The following is a 14,449-nucleotide window of genomic DNA, read 5'->3' on the forward strand; positions in this document are numbered from 1 at the left end:
GACTCAAGTACAAAATTTCAATAGAAACACATACATCCTAGGCAACCTGAAGCCATGGGGCACTGTTCAGAGTATAGCCCGAAAGCGTCAATAAGGAATGCTTGGGCATTTTTCAAGGAATCCTTGAAAAAATTCTGGAAGTGTCTCATAAATTGTCATAAATAAAGATGCCATTCATTTCTCTTTTCCCAGTGTCACTTGCTGTAGGCTAGACAAGGAGAAAATGGAGAAAAAAATGGAACTTAATTCAAAGTATCTTGAATCAAAGTGAAATTATCAAAATAGCAGAGTAGGAAGCCCCAGTACCTCTTTTCCACACACAAATGGTGGTCTGTCCCGGTTCCCTCCTGTGGGCTAGCAGACCAGAGGAGAACTTAACTCTATTTGAATCTCTCTCTAGGTTGTACAAGGAGCTGATTATATCTGCTATGATCCAGATCTTATCCAGAGAGAATAGTAAAGTGTATACTAAGGCTGGTAAAGCTGAAGGAGGCTGATGTGATTTGGACACATGAAAGTTTCAAGGGTATTAAGAGCCCTGGATCACTGAGGAAAGGGATTATGGGTAGAAGAAAGAAAGCAACAAGACATCAACTGCCCCAGTGGGATATTTGGGAGAAAACTTACAAATTTAAACCCAGCCAGCTTGGAGGCCAGAATAAGCCAGAGAAGACCCCAGTATTTAATCATGCATTGTCACCAAAGGTTGGAATATGTCCTAATGCACTAAACTCTTTCATGGCCATCTACAAACCCTATAATGGTTGTATGTTTCCAAGTGTCCAGTTTTTGAGTTAAACGTAAGACATACAGAGAAACAGGAAAATATGGTTTATTGAAATAAATAACAAATCTCCATGAGGAATGTATGCATTGAATTTATTAGATGCACTGAATTCATTAGACAGATGTTTCTATACAACTGTCTGAATATGCTGAGAGAACCAAGGGTCATCTGGAAAGGAACTTCAACGCTGAAAAACACAGTGACTGTACTAGAAACTCTGCTGGAGCAGGTTGCCTACAGCCCTGGGAGGCAGAGTAAAGAATCTGCAAGCCTGAATACTAATTATTAGAAAATATGGAGTCTGCAGAGTGCAGAGCACAAACCAGGATGGAAGGTTCCAACCATGTGGCAGCCATCCCACCCGATGCAGCACATGAGACTAAAAACATGGTGAAACACCTTGCTTCCCACTGCTTTGTTTATCATCTATGACTGATTTCACTGTCTAGACTTTCTTAAGGGTTATTCTGATTTTAAACATTTACCTCTCCCAACCCCATTATTGTTGTTTAATGTTTCTGTGTGGAACAGAGGCATTGGGGCTTTCTAGTCTGTTGTCTTGAAATATTACTTTTGGGTAGGAAAACACATTCATTCAAAATATAATATCAGCCAAGGGGCTTCTATCTAGAAGAGTTAAAAATCTGTTGTAATGTGATAGTAAGTCACCAAATAACTCAGTTTATAAATTGACAAAAGGAGATGTATGGATGAGAAGGACTTTAAAAGATGCATTAACATTGTTAATCATTAGAGAAATGAAACTAAGAACACAAGGAACACATCAGGTCACACTAGCTAGGATAATTATCATAAACGACAACAGCAACAGAGCCCAGAACATTACAAACAATGGTGATGATGTGGAGAACTTGAATCCTTTGTACATATCTGGTGAGAAAGTAAACTTTAGGATTGTGAGGGCTCTTCAAACAATAACAACAAAATAAAAGCAAACAGCAATACAACCAAACCAAACCAACAACAAAACTTGAATGTATCTGCCAGATGATCCAGCTAATCCACTTCTTCACAGATTCTCAGAATTCAAAGCAGGGACCCTAGGGCAGTTTTTGTACACTTATATAACTAACAGCAGCATCCACATTAATCAAGGAGGGATACTACCCAGTGTTCACCAATGGGTAGGTGGTTCAATGACATGTGGTATGGATCCTAAAGTAAAGGAATTCTAACCCACAGTACAAAACCGTCAAAGGTGCCATGCTAAGCAAAACAAGCCAGCCTGCCAGCCAAAAAGCATGCTGTATGATTATTCCTATATAAAATACATTTAGAAGTCAATGTCAGACAGAAGGAGGCATGGCAGCTTCTGGAGGTTGGTATTATGGTTTGCATCCCCTCCATATGCCAAAAGCTTATAATGAAATGTAACATAATGCAAATGCATAAAAAGTAAAAATTTAAGAGGCAATCAGGACATGTTGACACCATCTTCATTCAATGCCTCCTCCCAGGAGTAGCTTAATTGCTACGGGGTAGCCTTTGGTAAAAAGCAGTTCAGCCCTATTTATTTTTTTAATATACTTCCATATGGGCCACCCTCCACCATATTATAACCCAGCCAGGGTTGTTGGTGGAAGCTGCCACCATGTTTTAGCACTTGCTGGTTTTCAGATACATAGGAAGGAAAACTCTGCTCTTTGTAAATTATTAGCCAGTCAAAAACGTCATTACAGTAACAGAAAATTGATGTTATTAACAACTTTTTCCCATCATGGTGGCCAATGGCTGCTGCCTTGACAGCTGTATGGAAATATTTTAATTTATAGGATCATCTCCATCACTTGGAGATATACACCAAGACCCCAATAGCTGCCTGACACTGGATAGTATTGAACCTGCACCTTACTGTCTTTCCTGTCTCAGCTAAGCACTTACCATGGAGATGAACGTTTTTCAGTCTTGACAGTAATCATGTCTTTCTTTTTCCCTTTCCACAAATTGACTGAGAGAATACCCATTCCCATAGCAGTCAGTTTCAGAACCTACCTCTTTTCTCTCCTTACTAAATCAGTAATATTTTCCTTTTCACTTCAAGGAAGCACTTCTCAACTTCTTTTGGCATCCCCTAATCACCTTCATAACTACTTGCACACCATGAGGCCAGGGTCAAGTGTGATGATGGTGAAATTTGAACCCTTGTGCACTGCACAAGAAGTGTGCTATGCAACAGTCTGTTTGACACACCAGATGGCTCTGAAGAGACCGGTGTACAAACTGGATATGCACTGTGGACACACTGGACATAAGGATGGCTCATGTCCTAGGTGCAGTGGAGGGGGATACGGTATGTGAGTTGACGGTGCTGCTCAGGAAGCTGTGCAGTTTAACAGTTACAAGTGTCTATTTAATTTAATGCTTTCAGAGCACAGGTGGCTGAGGATAGCTGAAACCATAGGAAGTGCAGCCTTGGGGAAAGAGGGAATGTCTACAGCAAAGCATCTTTGGGGTGTCAAAGCCACAGTAGACCATACATGTGTCAATGTCGCACACATGTGTCACCCCTGTTGTTACTTATAGAATCTTACTGACAATTCATTTAAACCTTTCTTTTTTCTTTTTAGATTTAAGATGTCGTCTTGGCAGATGGACTGCAAAGACAGTCGATGATAGTTGGGTTTGCAGAATTAATTCAGGAGCATGTGGCCTTGGTTTCTCTCTCTCTCTCTCTCTCTCTCTCTCTCTCTCTCTCTCTCTCTCTCAGCTCAAGCATCCCAGTTGTTGCTCAAACTAATTTCCCCTTTACCATACCTCTCTAACACTACCCAGTTTTCCACTGGTCTTCCCACCCTCTGGTCACTCCTAGTCACTGAGTGCTTGGTAATTCCTTGTCTTCTATAAGACTATAAGAAGAGTGCCTTCTATTCCTTGTCACCATTTTATGTTTTAGGAGGAACTAAAATGTACTGGGAAATTGGCAAGAATTCCAGCTCGGAAAGGCCAGCCCCCAGTCAATCAGTCAAATCAGTCACTCAATCAATTTATCTATTAATTGATGGGTATAGCTATAATATGGAAATGAGGTCAATTCACCAGAACCAAACTGTGAACCTGATGGTTCTGTTAAATTCCAATGCAGGCTACTCTCAAAGTAAAATCAGAACTAAGACTGATTTGGATTTTTCAATGAGGTAATTTGAAAACTATCTTTTGTAATATCAGAGAATTACTACATTGTCTTCCATGCCCCCGCCTCACTACACACACAGGTGCACTCAAACACAGACACCTATAAAAGAATAACAAACTCTTCATGAATTAAAGCAATGCATATTCTCAGACATACCACATGTAAGGCTCCTTATCAAACCCAACCAACAAAGACTTTACGCAGACGTAGTCATCTTTAGCCAAATTCCCAGTTGGTTTTTCTTATGGTTAGAGCATGCACTTAGGCACTGAGAGGTTCACAACAGAACTTTCTCTTTAACAGGCACAAAACCAAGCTAACAAAATATGGAAGGAAGTAGAAGATATTTATTTTCTTCCAACAATAAGAAAGCATACATTCCAACAAACTGAAAACTGAGCTCACACCCTTCATATCTAAAGTACCATATTACTTTGGCTTGCAATTATATCTACTAGTATAGAAGATTTATTGAACCTATATTATTTGAACAGGATCAAGAAGGCTGGATATTATTTCATGTTTTTAAACCATGAGAAAAAATAGTGCCTGGGGGTTTCCTGTTCAACTAGGAAAATTACAGCTTCATGCTTGCAGCACTAGACTAACAAACACAGTGGTGGTGTCCCCACCAACCCCGTGGTTCGGCAGTGTATAATAGTGTATAATTCCAGCAGAAATGCTCACACAGAGCTGAATGTAACCAACATCATCTCAAAAAAAAAAAAAAGATGGGAGAGAAATTTATTTTGGCTAGATCTGACTTGCAAAAGAGAGGGTACTTTTGCAGAGTAATTTGACAAACATCTCTGAGAATTTGAGAATGTAACTGGGGATTATGGAGTTGGCAGCTTTCATTTCTCGAGTTATTGAAACCCTGCAGAAGAGTTACAGTCACAATGTATGAAGCCACAGAGGCAACAGGAGAGTCAGGCTATATTCATGCGACTCACTGGGGCTAATTTTCATATCAGATAGAATTACTTTCCATAGAGAAAGAAACAATTGTATTGGAAAATAAAGATAAATAGGCAACATTTCTCTGGAGGGGAGCACAAGGTCCATTTTACTTTCCTTAGCTACAAAGTCTCTAGTGAACCATGTACTCATATACAAAATAAAAAAATTAAGTCCATTCTCCCCTTCTATAAGAGGGTCCCAATGGCAAGCTGGGGTGTCTGCAAATGGCTGTTCTCTTCCCAAATCGCTACTTTGACTTAAAAACATTAGAGTCTAGACATGGATTTCTACCTACTAGTGTTAGAAACCCTCAGGTTTCTCACTGTAGGTGGGTGGCAGTGAGTGGGGCCTGGACCACTATGCCGATGGACCCTCTGATTTGAGTCACAGATTGTTGTGTGCATTTGTGGCAATATGCAATGAGCAGGTATCTCCTCTGATCTCCTATACCTTTTAAATAGATGGATAGAAGATAGCACTAAACCAATCCATGAGTTCTTCAGGTTGCCCAAAGAAGCTACAAGCCAGGCATGTAGCTCTTGAGGGGCTGGCCACATATTCCAACACATCTCTTATTTCCCTGTACAGGTCCAGTGTGGCAACTGGCATGACCACAGGCTGCTAAAGAGAACAGCAACAACAATGCTGACCCCTACCCCAGCCTCTACAATAATTTACTACTTAATATTTTTGTGGGTATTTTGCCTGCATGTATATCTGTGCATCATGTGACTGCCAGGTGCCTTAGGCTGACAGGTAAAGGGGACATCAGATTCCTTGGAACTAGAATTATGGATGGCTGTGACCCACCATGTGGGTGCTGAGAACAGAACATAGGTCCTTTGGGGGAGTAGCCAGTAGTCTTAACCTCTGAGCCATCTCTCTAGCTCCTGCTCCTGTTTGACTGCTATCTCACCAAGTCACCTTTGGCCCTGCCCACATTTATTAATATTTTAATAAATGCTGGATGTAAACAGGCAGGACCCACATTGATAATCTGTAAAAATAGAAAAGGACCTAGCAGAAAATGTTCTTAGGCCATTGCCCTGTTTTGTTTTCTGTATATGTATTTAGTATGTATGACTATTTTATATATATGTAGTTTATGTGTGTGATTTTTTGCCTGCACAAATGTATGTGTACTATATACACGCCCGCTGCCCACAGAGGCCAGAGTAGAGTGTAGCATCCACTGGAACTGGAGTAACAGACAGTTGGGAGCTACCATGTGGATTCTGGGAAGGAAACCTTGGTCCTCTGCAAGAGCAGCAAGTGCTCTTAGCCACCGAGCCTTCTCTCCATGCCCAGATGAAAATGTTGATGCAGAGGTGTGGAGTATGTCCTCATTTGTTTCAGCTGCCAACTTGACACAGCCTGTAGTCATCTGAGAGGGTCTCAAAGGAGGGATTGTGGGTATCAGAGGGGCCCGTGGCCAAGTCTGTGTGAGCGAGCTAGTTTTGATTACTGATTGATGGAGGAGTGCTCAGCCCATTGTATGAGGCACTGTCCAAGGCAGGTGGCCTGGTGGTGTATAAAAAAGCTTGCTGAACATGAGCCACAGTCAGGGAGCAGAATTCCTGCGGGGGTTTCTGCTTCCGGTTCCTGCCTTGACTTCCTTCAGTGATTAAAATGAAATCGGTTATTTATCAAAACAATAGAAAACAAAACAGGGCAAGCCACCACATAAGAATATTTTCTTCTAGGTCTCTTTCTATTTCGACAGATTGCCATTTTGGATACTGGCTGTTTACATCCAGTATTTATTTTAATGTTGCTGTGGGCGGGGCCTTGGATGATCTGCGGTCAAACAGGAAGGAAACAGTTCACAAGGAAAGCAGTCCCAGTACAACCTGGCACCTCTTCTGGAAGCCTTCACTGAAAGGGGCCTGAGGAGTCTTAATGGTACACCCTGTCCTCCGCACACAGATTTGTCACCCCATTTTGAAATGGCAGGGTAGAGGGTCCCTTCCTGTCTTGTTTTTGCTTCTGGTGCTGCAAATTAAACCCAGGGCCTCCCTCAGCCCTACCACAGACCTGTAGCCCCATTCCTCTAGTTCACTCTTTTGTCGAGCACCTGGAAGATCCGAGAGAGCAGTACTGAGCAGAGAGTGCTCCAGGCTCCCTGGACTGAAGGGACTTGAGAGGCAGGGCGCTCACCTGGTTCAAGTGTGCAGCTATGAGCGAGGGTTCCCATATCTTATAGTTTGTGCTCCCGGTAGGTTTCTCCTTCTTGGGTGCCATGCGAAGGATGGGAGGTTCATTGGCCTCAAAACTGGGCTGAGGCCAGGCCTGAGCGTCCCTGAAGTCTTGGTAACCGAGACCACGCCCAGTTCCTGAACGGATCCCGCTCCCTTCCCCCAAACCGGTTTCTGACCCTCAAGTCAACCGCTTCCCCGTTTCCATAGTAGCAGAGCCGCTAGGTGCCCAACTCCAGAAATCCCAGGGTAAATCTGATGATTTTCCAGCGGGACTAGCTGGCTCACTAACTTCTTTTTATCATTTCCACTTTGTTTCTCTTGGGAGCAAAGTCTAGTTTGAATAAACAATGTGTAGAAACTCAAAATTACTCATCCAGGCTTCCCGCCCTAAGTTTCCTTTGGTGCTGCCAACCTAGCATTGAGAAAGAGAACCTAGTCAGCCTAGGTGTTTTTCAACCTCTAATCTCCAGGACACTTCCTTACAGGGAGAAGACTTACTCCTCTTCACCTCACCTCTTGTCTCTGTATTTCTCTCTCTGCCTAAACATTTCCAGTTTTTTAAAAGCAGTAGTTCTTAACCTTCCTAATGCTCTGACTCAACACAGTCCCTCATGTTGTAGTGACCCCCCAACATAGATTATTTTTGCTGCTACTTCATAACTGTAATGTTGCTAATGGTACAAACCATAATATAAATCTTTTTAGAAATACAGCTTTACCAAGGGGGTGGTGACCCACAAGTTTAGGACCCATGCTTTAAAGGGTGTCCCATTGGCAAACAGATCCCCCTGTTCCACCCCAAACTCATCTAAGATATCACAGTTAGAGTGAGTCTGCGAAATGATGATAATCATATCACAACTGTGGGTTTGTGCTGTGAATTGAACCCAGGTCCTCTGAAAGAGCAGCGAGCATGCTTTAGCACTGAGCTACCTAATCTTACTTTATTTTTGTGTGTACTTGTTCGTGTGTGTGTGTGAAAGTAGGTATACATGAAACAGGGTATGCATGCATGTGGAGGCCAGGGACCCACCTCAGGTGTTTTTCTTCAGGCACCATCTACCTTGCTTGTTTAGACAGGTCTTTTAGGAGTTCAGGGCTTGGTGAATAGATTAGTCTGGCAGTGAGCCTGAGGCATGCAATATGCCCATTTGCATCTCCCCAGGGCTAGGAATACAGGCACCTATCTTCTCAGCCGGCTATTTAATGTGGATTCCTGGGACTGGATTGAACTCAGGTGTTCATGCTTACGTGGCGGTCACTTTACCAACTGTGCTATTTCCTTGGTCCTACTTATTTAACTTTTCTTACATTTCCTAGGGACAAATGAGGACATCCAGAAGCAGATCTCAACCAAGGTACTTTTCTGTCTCCGCAGTCTGTATAAAGCATGGAGCTGAGCCATGCTCGTTCATCACCAAGCTTGCCCATCGCCAAGCCACTCCTGGTGTCTAGAGTGGTTTTATTACCTCAACCAGCCAAGGGTGACAGCAAGGGTGCCTTGCTTGTGACCTGCAGCTGTGCTCTGTCCAGCACAACCTATGTGACTGACGCTTTTCACATTGAAGAAATCTTCTGATGCTGCCTTCGAGAAAGAGATCATAAGTGCTGGGGCCATGGAGTGAACACTTGGTATGAGTTCAGAATTCCCATGGCTTCCAAAGCCTCTTTGTTGAGGCTTTGGTTTCCAGACGGTGGTGCTATTGAGAGGGGGTAAGAAGTGAGGAGGTGGAGCCTTTGGGCATGGGTTATTGGGACCTGGTCTTCTTCCTGTTTCTCATGGCTTCCTGGCCAACAAGCTAGAAGCAGAGTGTTCCAGTACCTGCATCCAGCAGCCATATTTTCCCACCTTGTCATAGGCTGAAAATAACTGGCCCAAGTGACCAGAAAGTTTCTGATACCATGTGGTAAATAAATCCCTCCTTCCTAAAGGTTGCTTATCTCAACAGAGATATCTTATCACAGAGATCAGAAGCTGGCCTGGTCAGTGGTAATTGCTGATCCTTGTTGTCCTACTTCAGGTTTGAGTATGGTGTTTCTTTTTAAATTTTGTTCATAATTTGTACTACTTGAAGAAAGTAATCCCCTCCTTTTTGATACAGATATTGAAGAAAAAGCAATTCTCTAAACAAACTTTCACAATTAAAAGACTGTACTTATAGTATTTATAATATGCATACTTTATAATATAGTATTAATTAGAAATATAGTAAAATGCATCTATAATATAGTATTTGTAATATGTATACTTTATTTTTTGGGAGGGGGTTTATATCAATCTCTATGACATTTATGGACTCCATAACTACTGGAAATCTTTCCTTCTTTCTCTCTCTCTCTCTCTCTCTCTCTTTATTTGTTATAGGAATACAATGACTGAGGAATGGCGATGTCAGAGAAATTTTCTAGAGGAGAGTTTTCATGAGGATCTCCATGGCAACTAATGAGTGTCCCATTCATTCTCATGGCCCTTTTTTTAGCACTTTCTTCTTCATCAACTTTTTCGTAATGTTATAGGATAAATAGTCTTTTTTGTATAATTGCTTAAAAGTAAGGGTGGATCTCTTACCAACTGATGACATCACTCTAAATTTTGGTCATATTTCTTCTAGTTGAAGCTGCTTGGAGAACTGTGCTTTTATGAGTGAAGTAATAAAAACATTTATTGGCATTTAAGTTCATGTTCCATTTAAAAATTAACTACTGTTTACGTGTCATGTTTTATTGCTAATTGCATTTCTTCTCTAGTGTGAGTTCACACACACAAGGTAAAGCTCCTCCCTGCAGCCTTCCAGCCAGGTCATTAGCAGATGATTAACAACATAGCTTCCACATAAGAGAGGGGAGCAAGGAGAGAAAAATGGAAACGGAGACTTCACAACTAAAAGTGTTAGTTTTAAGTTGTAAAGAAACCATCAGTAGCTTTTTCTAACAAGTGATAACTATACAAAAAAAATATTTTATGGATGTGAATGGTTTGCCAGAATGATGTTGAGTACACCACATTTATTCCTGGTGCCCGGAGAGGTCAGAAGACAGCATCAGATCCCCTGGAACTGTAATTGAGGATGATTGTGATCTGCCAGGTAGTTGCTGAGATTTGAACTCCTGTCTTTTTGCAAGGGCAACACATGCTTCTGACTGCTGAGCCACTTGCTGGCTACAACTGTAATTTTAGCAGCAATTAAGTATTTGTAATGTTTATCAGCTTAAAACTGTTTTTCAGGAAGCATCTCCTTTTCTTTCTTTCCACTGTAAGGGATGGATTTTCTAGCCTCCTTTATTCTTACCTATGAAAAGGTGACTGAGTTCTTGCCAACAGGAGGTAGTAGTAGAATTAGAATGTGGGCTTGACCCTTAAAACCATTTCCTGTGTGTGGTTCAGACTCATCTCCCATCTGTCTAGATATTATGGCACTTGACTATCTGAGTGATTGCTAAGGTACAGAGGTCTCTCCCAACCTTTTCCACACCTAACAAATTTGCCTAGGCTAGTAAGTGGATGAGAAATGACTTCTCTTTAAGCTTGGAAAACACTAGGTCTACAGCCACTGGGCTTTTGCTAACCATCTCATTAGCTCTACCTCCATTTCTGTTGCTGTGGGAAAACACCTTGACATAAGACAACCTAGAGAATAATAGGGTGAATCTCAGCTTATAACCCCAGGTCACAGTTTGTTACTGAGAAGTCAGAGCCAGAATGTAAGACATCATATCCAGTCAAGAGCAGATAGAGAAACAGATATGTTGGTCTTTGTTGGCTTGTTGCTTCATTCTTGGCTCACCCTCTCTGCTCTCCTATAGTTCAAGGCCCAGCCCATGTAAAGAGACTGCCTATATTCAGAGTTGATTTTCCCATTTTAATAAACAATCAAGACAATCTGCCACAGATATGCCTATAGGCCAATGTGATCGAGATAACTGAAATCTCTATTGAGATCCTCTTCCTATATGATTTTAAGGTTCTGATAAACTCACATCTAAAACTAACCATGATACCATCCTAATGATTTTCGATATTTTCATTGAGAGTCTAACAGTAGTAGCTTTTCTGAAGCAGCCTGAGGAAGCAATTTTGCTTCTTTCAAGTAGACAGTGGGCAATGCCAGCTACCATGCTAGATAGAAAGTCTAGTGTTACTCCTCTAGGCTTGGTCCCATCTCTACTGCACCTTTCACTAGCTCGGAGAGGACATCCATTGGCTTCTTTATGCATTGATACATTTCTTACTTTCAATAACTGGTGGGCAACAAACTTGTGGACATTATGTCACATACATCCGGGACAGTTTGACACTTTTTGAAAAAAGAATACTAACTGATATTCATTGTCTATCTATCTATCTATCTATCTATCTATCTATCTATCTATCTATTATAATTTTGCTAACATCTTAGAGGAACTGGGCATTTTAAAAATCCAAGTACATATTTCAGGCTGGAAGAACACACTTCTAGTGGAATCTTTTATGGTAAAGTGCTACCAGAACAAACTGCAATGTGGAAGGTTTTCTAAAATTGACTTAAGGAATCCCAGAGGGTTTTACTGTAGAATGCCTTTTGGTCAGTCTTGGCCCCCTGCATTATTTTAGGGCAAGTGGCATTCTAGATAATTCATGGTGCAGACTTGGAAGACATGCGATGATAACCAAATTTATAGACGATTTCATCATGGAATTGGTCTGTTTAATTTAAGAAAATAGGTGTGAATGACGATGGCCATAGTTTTAAGTACCAACGGCTATTCAGCCAATAGGAGGCTTTGCCAAAAAAAGAAGCATTCCATCTGCCATACATGTATGAATTGGTATAATAAATTGTCTCCCCCACTAAATATAAGTTGAAAAATTTCAAGCATATACTTTACTACATAAGATTTCCCACATGGCAGTGGCTAAATCAAAATTCTACTGTTTGGAGAATTTTCTCTCATTGGCAGGGGTGTGCTTGGCTTGTTTGATTTAGTGTTTCCAGTAAGATTTTACATTTAATATGTTTAAAGGACAGCTTACTTTCAGGCTGGGCTGTTTCTTTAGGGTACTGGGCTTGTGGAGAAAAATGATTTTTTGTCTTTGATCTTAGAGTGTTCAGTTAATGCTTACTCATGGGCAGACTCCTTACACCAGACAAGGTCAAACCAGCTGTTGATATGGCCAGTGTTTCCACTGTGAAGAGGTAACTTAAGGAGCTAGGCAGTGAGTCACATCTGAGTCAAGGTTCCAGGTATTGGCCATCTATTCAGCTTACCTTTGGTTAAAACCTTAAGATGTCTACCAATTTCTCTAATTGGCGTTCTGTACTCAAGGACAATTTTCATTACAGATGTAGTGTTTATATCAACGCCACTTATGCTTCCAATCTCCTAATAGAAAACCAAATATAATGTCTTTGGACTTTATTGTTTGTAATGCTGAAGGGTACACTTCTTCCATAGCTATAGTCCAAAACATATGGAGGATATTACACCTAGACCTAGGGGTCAGCATTAGCTTCCTATTCAGTCTTCATTGCAGTAGAAAGTGTTGACTTTAATCTTTAAAGCTCCTTGTTGTTCAGCCGCCAGTTCCTTTAGATACTGCATCTCTCCCTATGCATCATCGTGGAGATTAAAATCAGCTGCAGTGCATGGCTTGCTATTCACGGTCCCTGGTGGGTTGTGGGTAGCCTGGGAGCAGGATCACTTTCTAAAGGACTCCCTTAAGAACCCTCAGCTTGTGTTAACAATAAAAGCAATATTTTAGAATTTGTAGATTGGACCTGGAATGCTTTGTTACATATCTGTAAGTCTGTGAGACCATAATTAAGCACTGCTAATTTTTATATTTTCTGTCGTGAGAGAATTCAGAATACCAAATCTATTTCTTGATGAATCAGAAAATGACAATCATACAAATTAAAATTAGAGCTAGCATGCATCTGTTTTGTATTCACTACTGTGGGATCTTTCTTCCTAGTGTTCTCTCATTTTACTTCTCCTTTGAAACTTGTTTTCTGTATCTCCAGTAAAGGAATTTGTCGTTAGTCCTTTGGGAACACTCTCAGACTTCATGATCCATGCTAAGTAACTGCTCCAAGCACTTTAGAATCCTGTGTTTGATTTCTTAATGCTTTATCAATGTCTGTTACTTATAAATTTTACAATGTGAAATGATTTTATGTTTTCTGTTGTACAAGGTTCAAGAGCTCTGGTTAACAAGAAATTCTTTCAGTGAAACTGCTACAGCCTAATAGACTGGGCCAAGTCACTCACACAATGCCAGGCTGCAGGGACATGCTGTAGGAAGGAGAAATGACGGCTTGGAAGAAGTGGGTTCTACTTCCCTCCCTTCCCTCCCCCTCCTCCCCTCTCTCTCTTTCTGATTTCTTTTTTTCCCTCAGCCTGACTCCCATTCAGTATCAAATGGTGCAGCACACCATTAGGGAAGTGTTAGAGTAATCCAGAGGAACACACCTGTGTTCTTGCAAATATTAAATGCATCTGTACATTCATTTCTGATTTTCTCAAAGCAAACTAACTTATATCTCTTACTATGTATGGCAGTCCTTGTTTCCCTGAATTATTTAGCTTTTCTGCCTTCTAGCTTTTGTGTCATGCTGAGGTACTGAAGGGATCTTGTCCATGGCTATCTGTAGATGTAGACATGCTCACAACTTGCTTACAAATTCCTGATCGTCCAGTGGCACAAAATTGCTTCAGTTCCTTTTATATTACAAATTCACAGGATACTTGCCGGCCCAATAGTGTTTATGTGTTTTCTCTTTGATTTCTTCTGCTCTCTTCATGTATTATTTTGAGTCATGTTTATTTTCCTATGAGAAAATGCATTATCTGATTAAATAAAGATTTATTTCATGGCTCATTGTGGGGAAAAAATTACAGGCTGCAGCGGTGTAGTCTCAGTGGGTTTCCACGCTGCGGCAGGTCCCACATGCAGGAGGAACGTCTATGGTTCCAGTGGCCTGGAGACTTTGGCATCAGCAGGCCCCAATAACAGGAGGAAGTCCTTCATTCCAAAAGGGTTTATTGTCATGGATGATGGTGGATGGATTTGGATGTACTCTCCTGTAAAACTCAGGCTAGAACCGAGTTAAATAGGGAGGGGGAGGATCTGGGGAGGATCTGGGAAGGCATGCTTAATTTGCTCAGCCCTCTGGCCTTAATTAGTATGTAAATCCCTAGAGCCTGAGGCCTCTAGTCACACCCTTTACCTGTGCACTTTGGCAGGGGCTGTAATGGCCAGCCTGCGTAACTGAGTTTTATGGAGACTAGACTGTTTTTCAGGACCCTGGGTTCTAGGGAGTGCTGAACTCCTGCCGGTTCTCACTCAGAGTCTCAGGGTTCTAGGCAACT

The 14,449-nt window shown here is 41.4% G+C and overlaps 1 protein-coding gene across 1 annotated transcript in view; it reads right to left on the reverse strand.

The window, feature by feature from the left end:
- Positions 1-7,142, reverse strand: part of Spag17 (sperm associated antigen 17) — a 215,576-nt gene extending 208,434 nt beyond the window's left edge. The window contains exon 1 of the mRNA XM_028753003.1: positions 7,059-7,142. Within this exon, the coding sequence (XP_028608836.1) occupies positions 7,059-7,142 (84 nt within the window). The remainder of the gene's footprint in view (positions 1-7,058) is intronic.
- Between the last annotated feature and the right edge of the window lie 7,307 nt (positions 7,143-14,449).

The sequence above is a fragment of the Grammomys surdaster genome, unplaced genomic scaffold, assembly GCF_004785775.1.
Source record: "Grammomys surdaster isolate TR1022 unplaced genomic scaffold, NIH_TR_1.0 125941, whole genome shotgun sequence".
Taxonomy (NCBI): Eukaryota; Metazoa; Chordata; class Mammalia; order Rodentia; family Muridae; genus Grammomys; species Grammomys surdaster.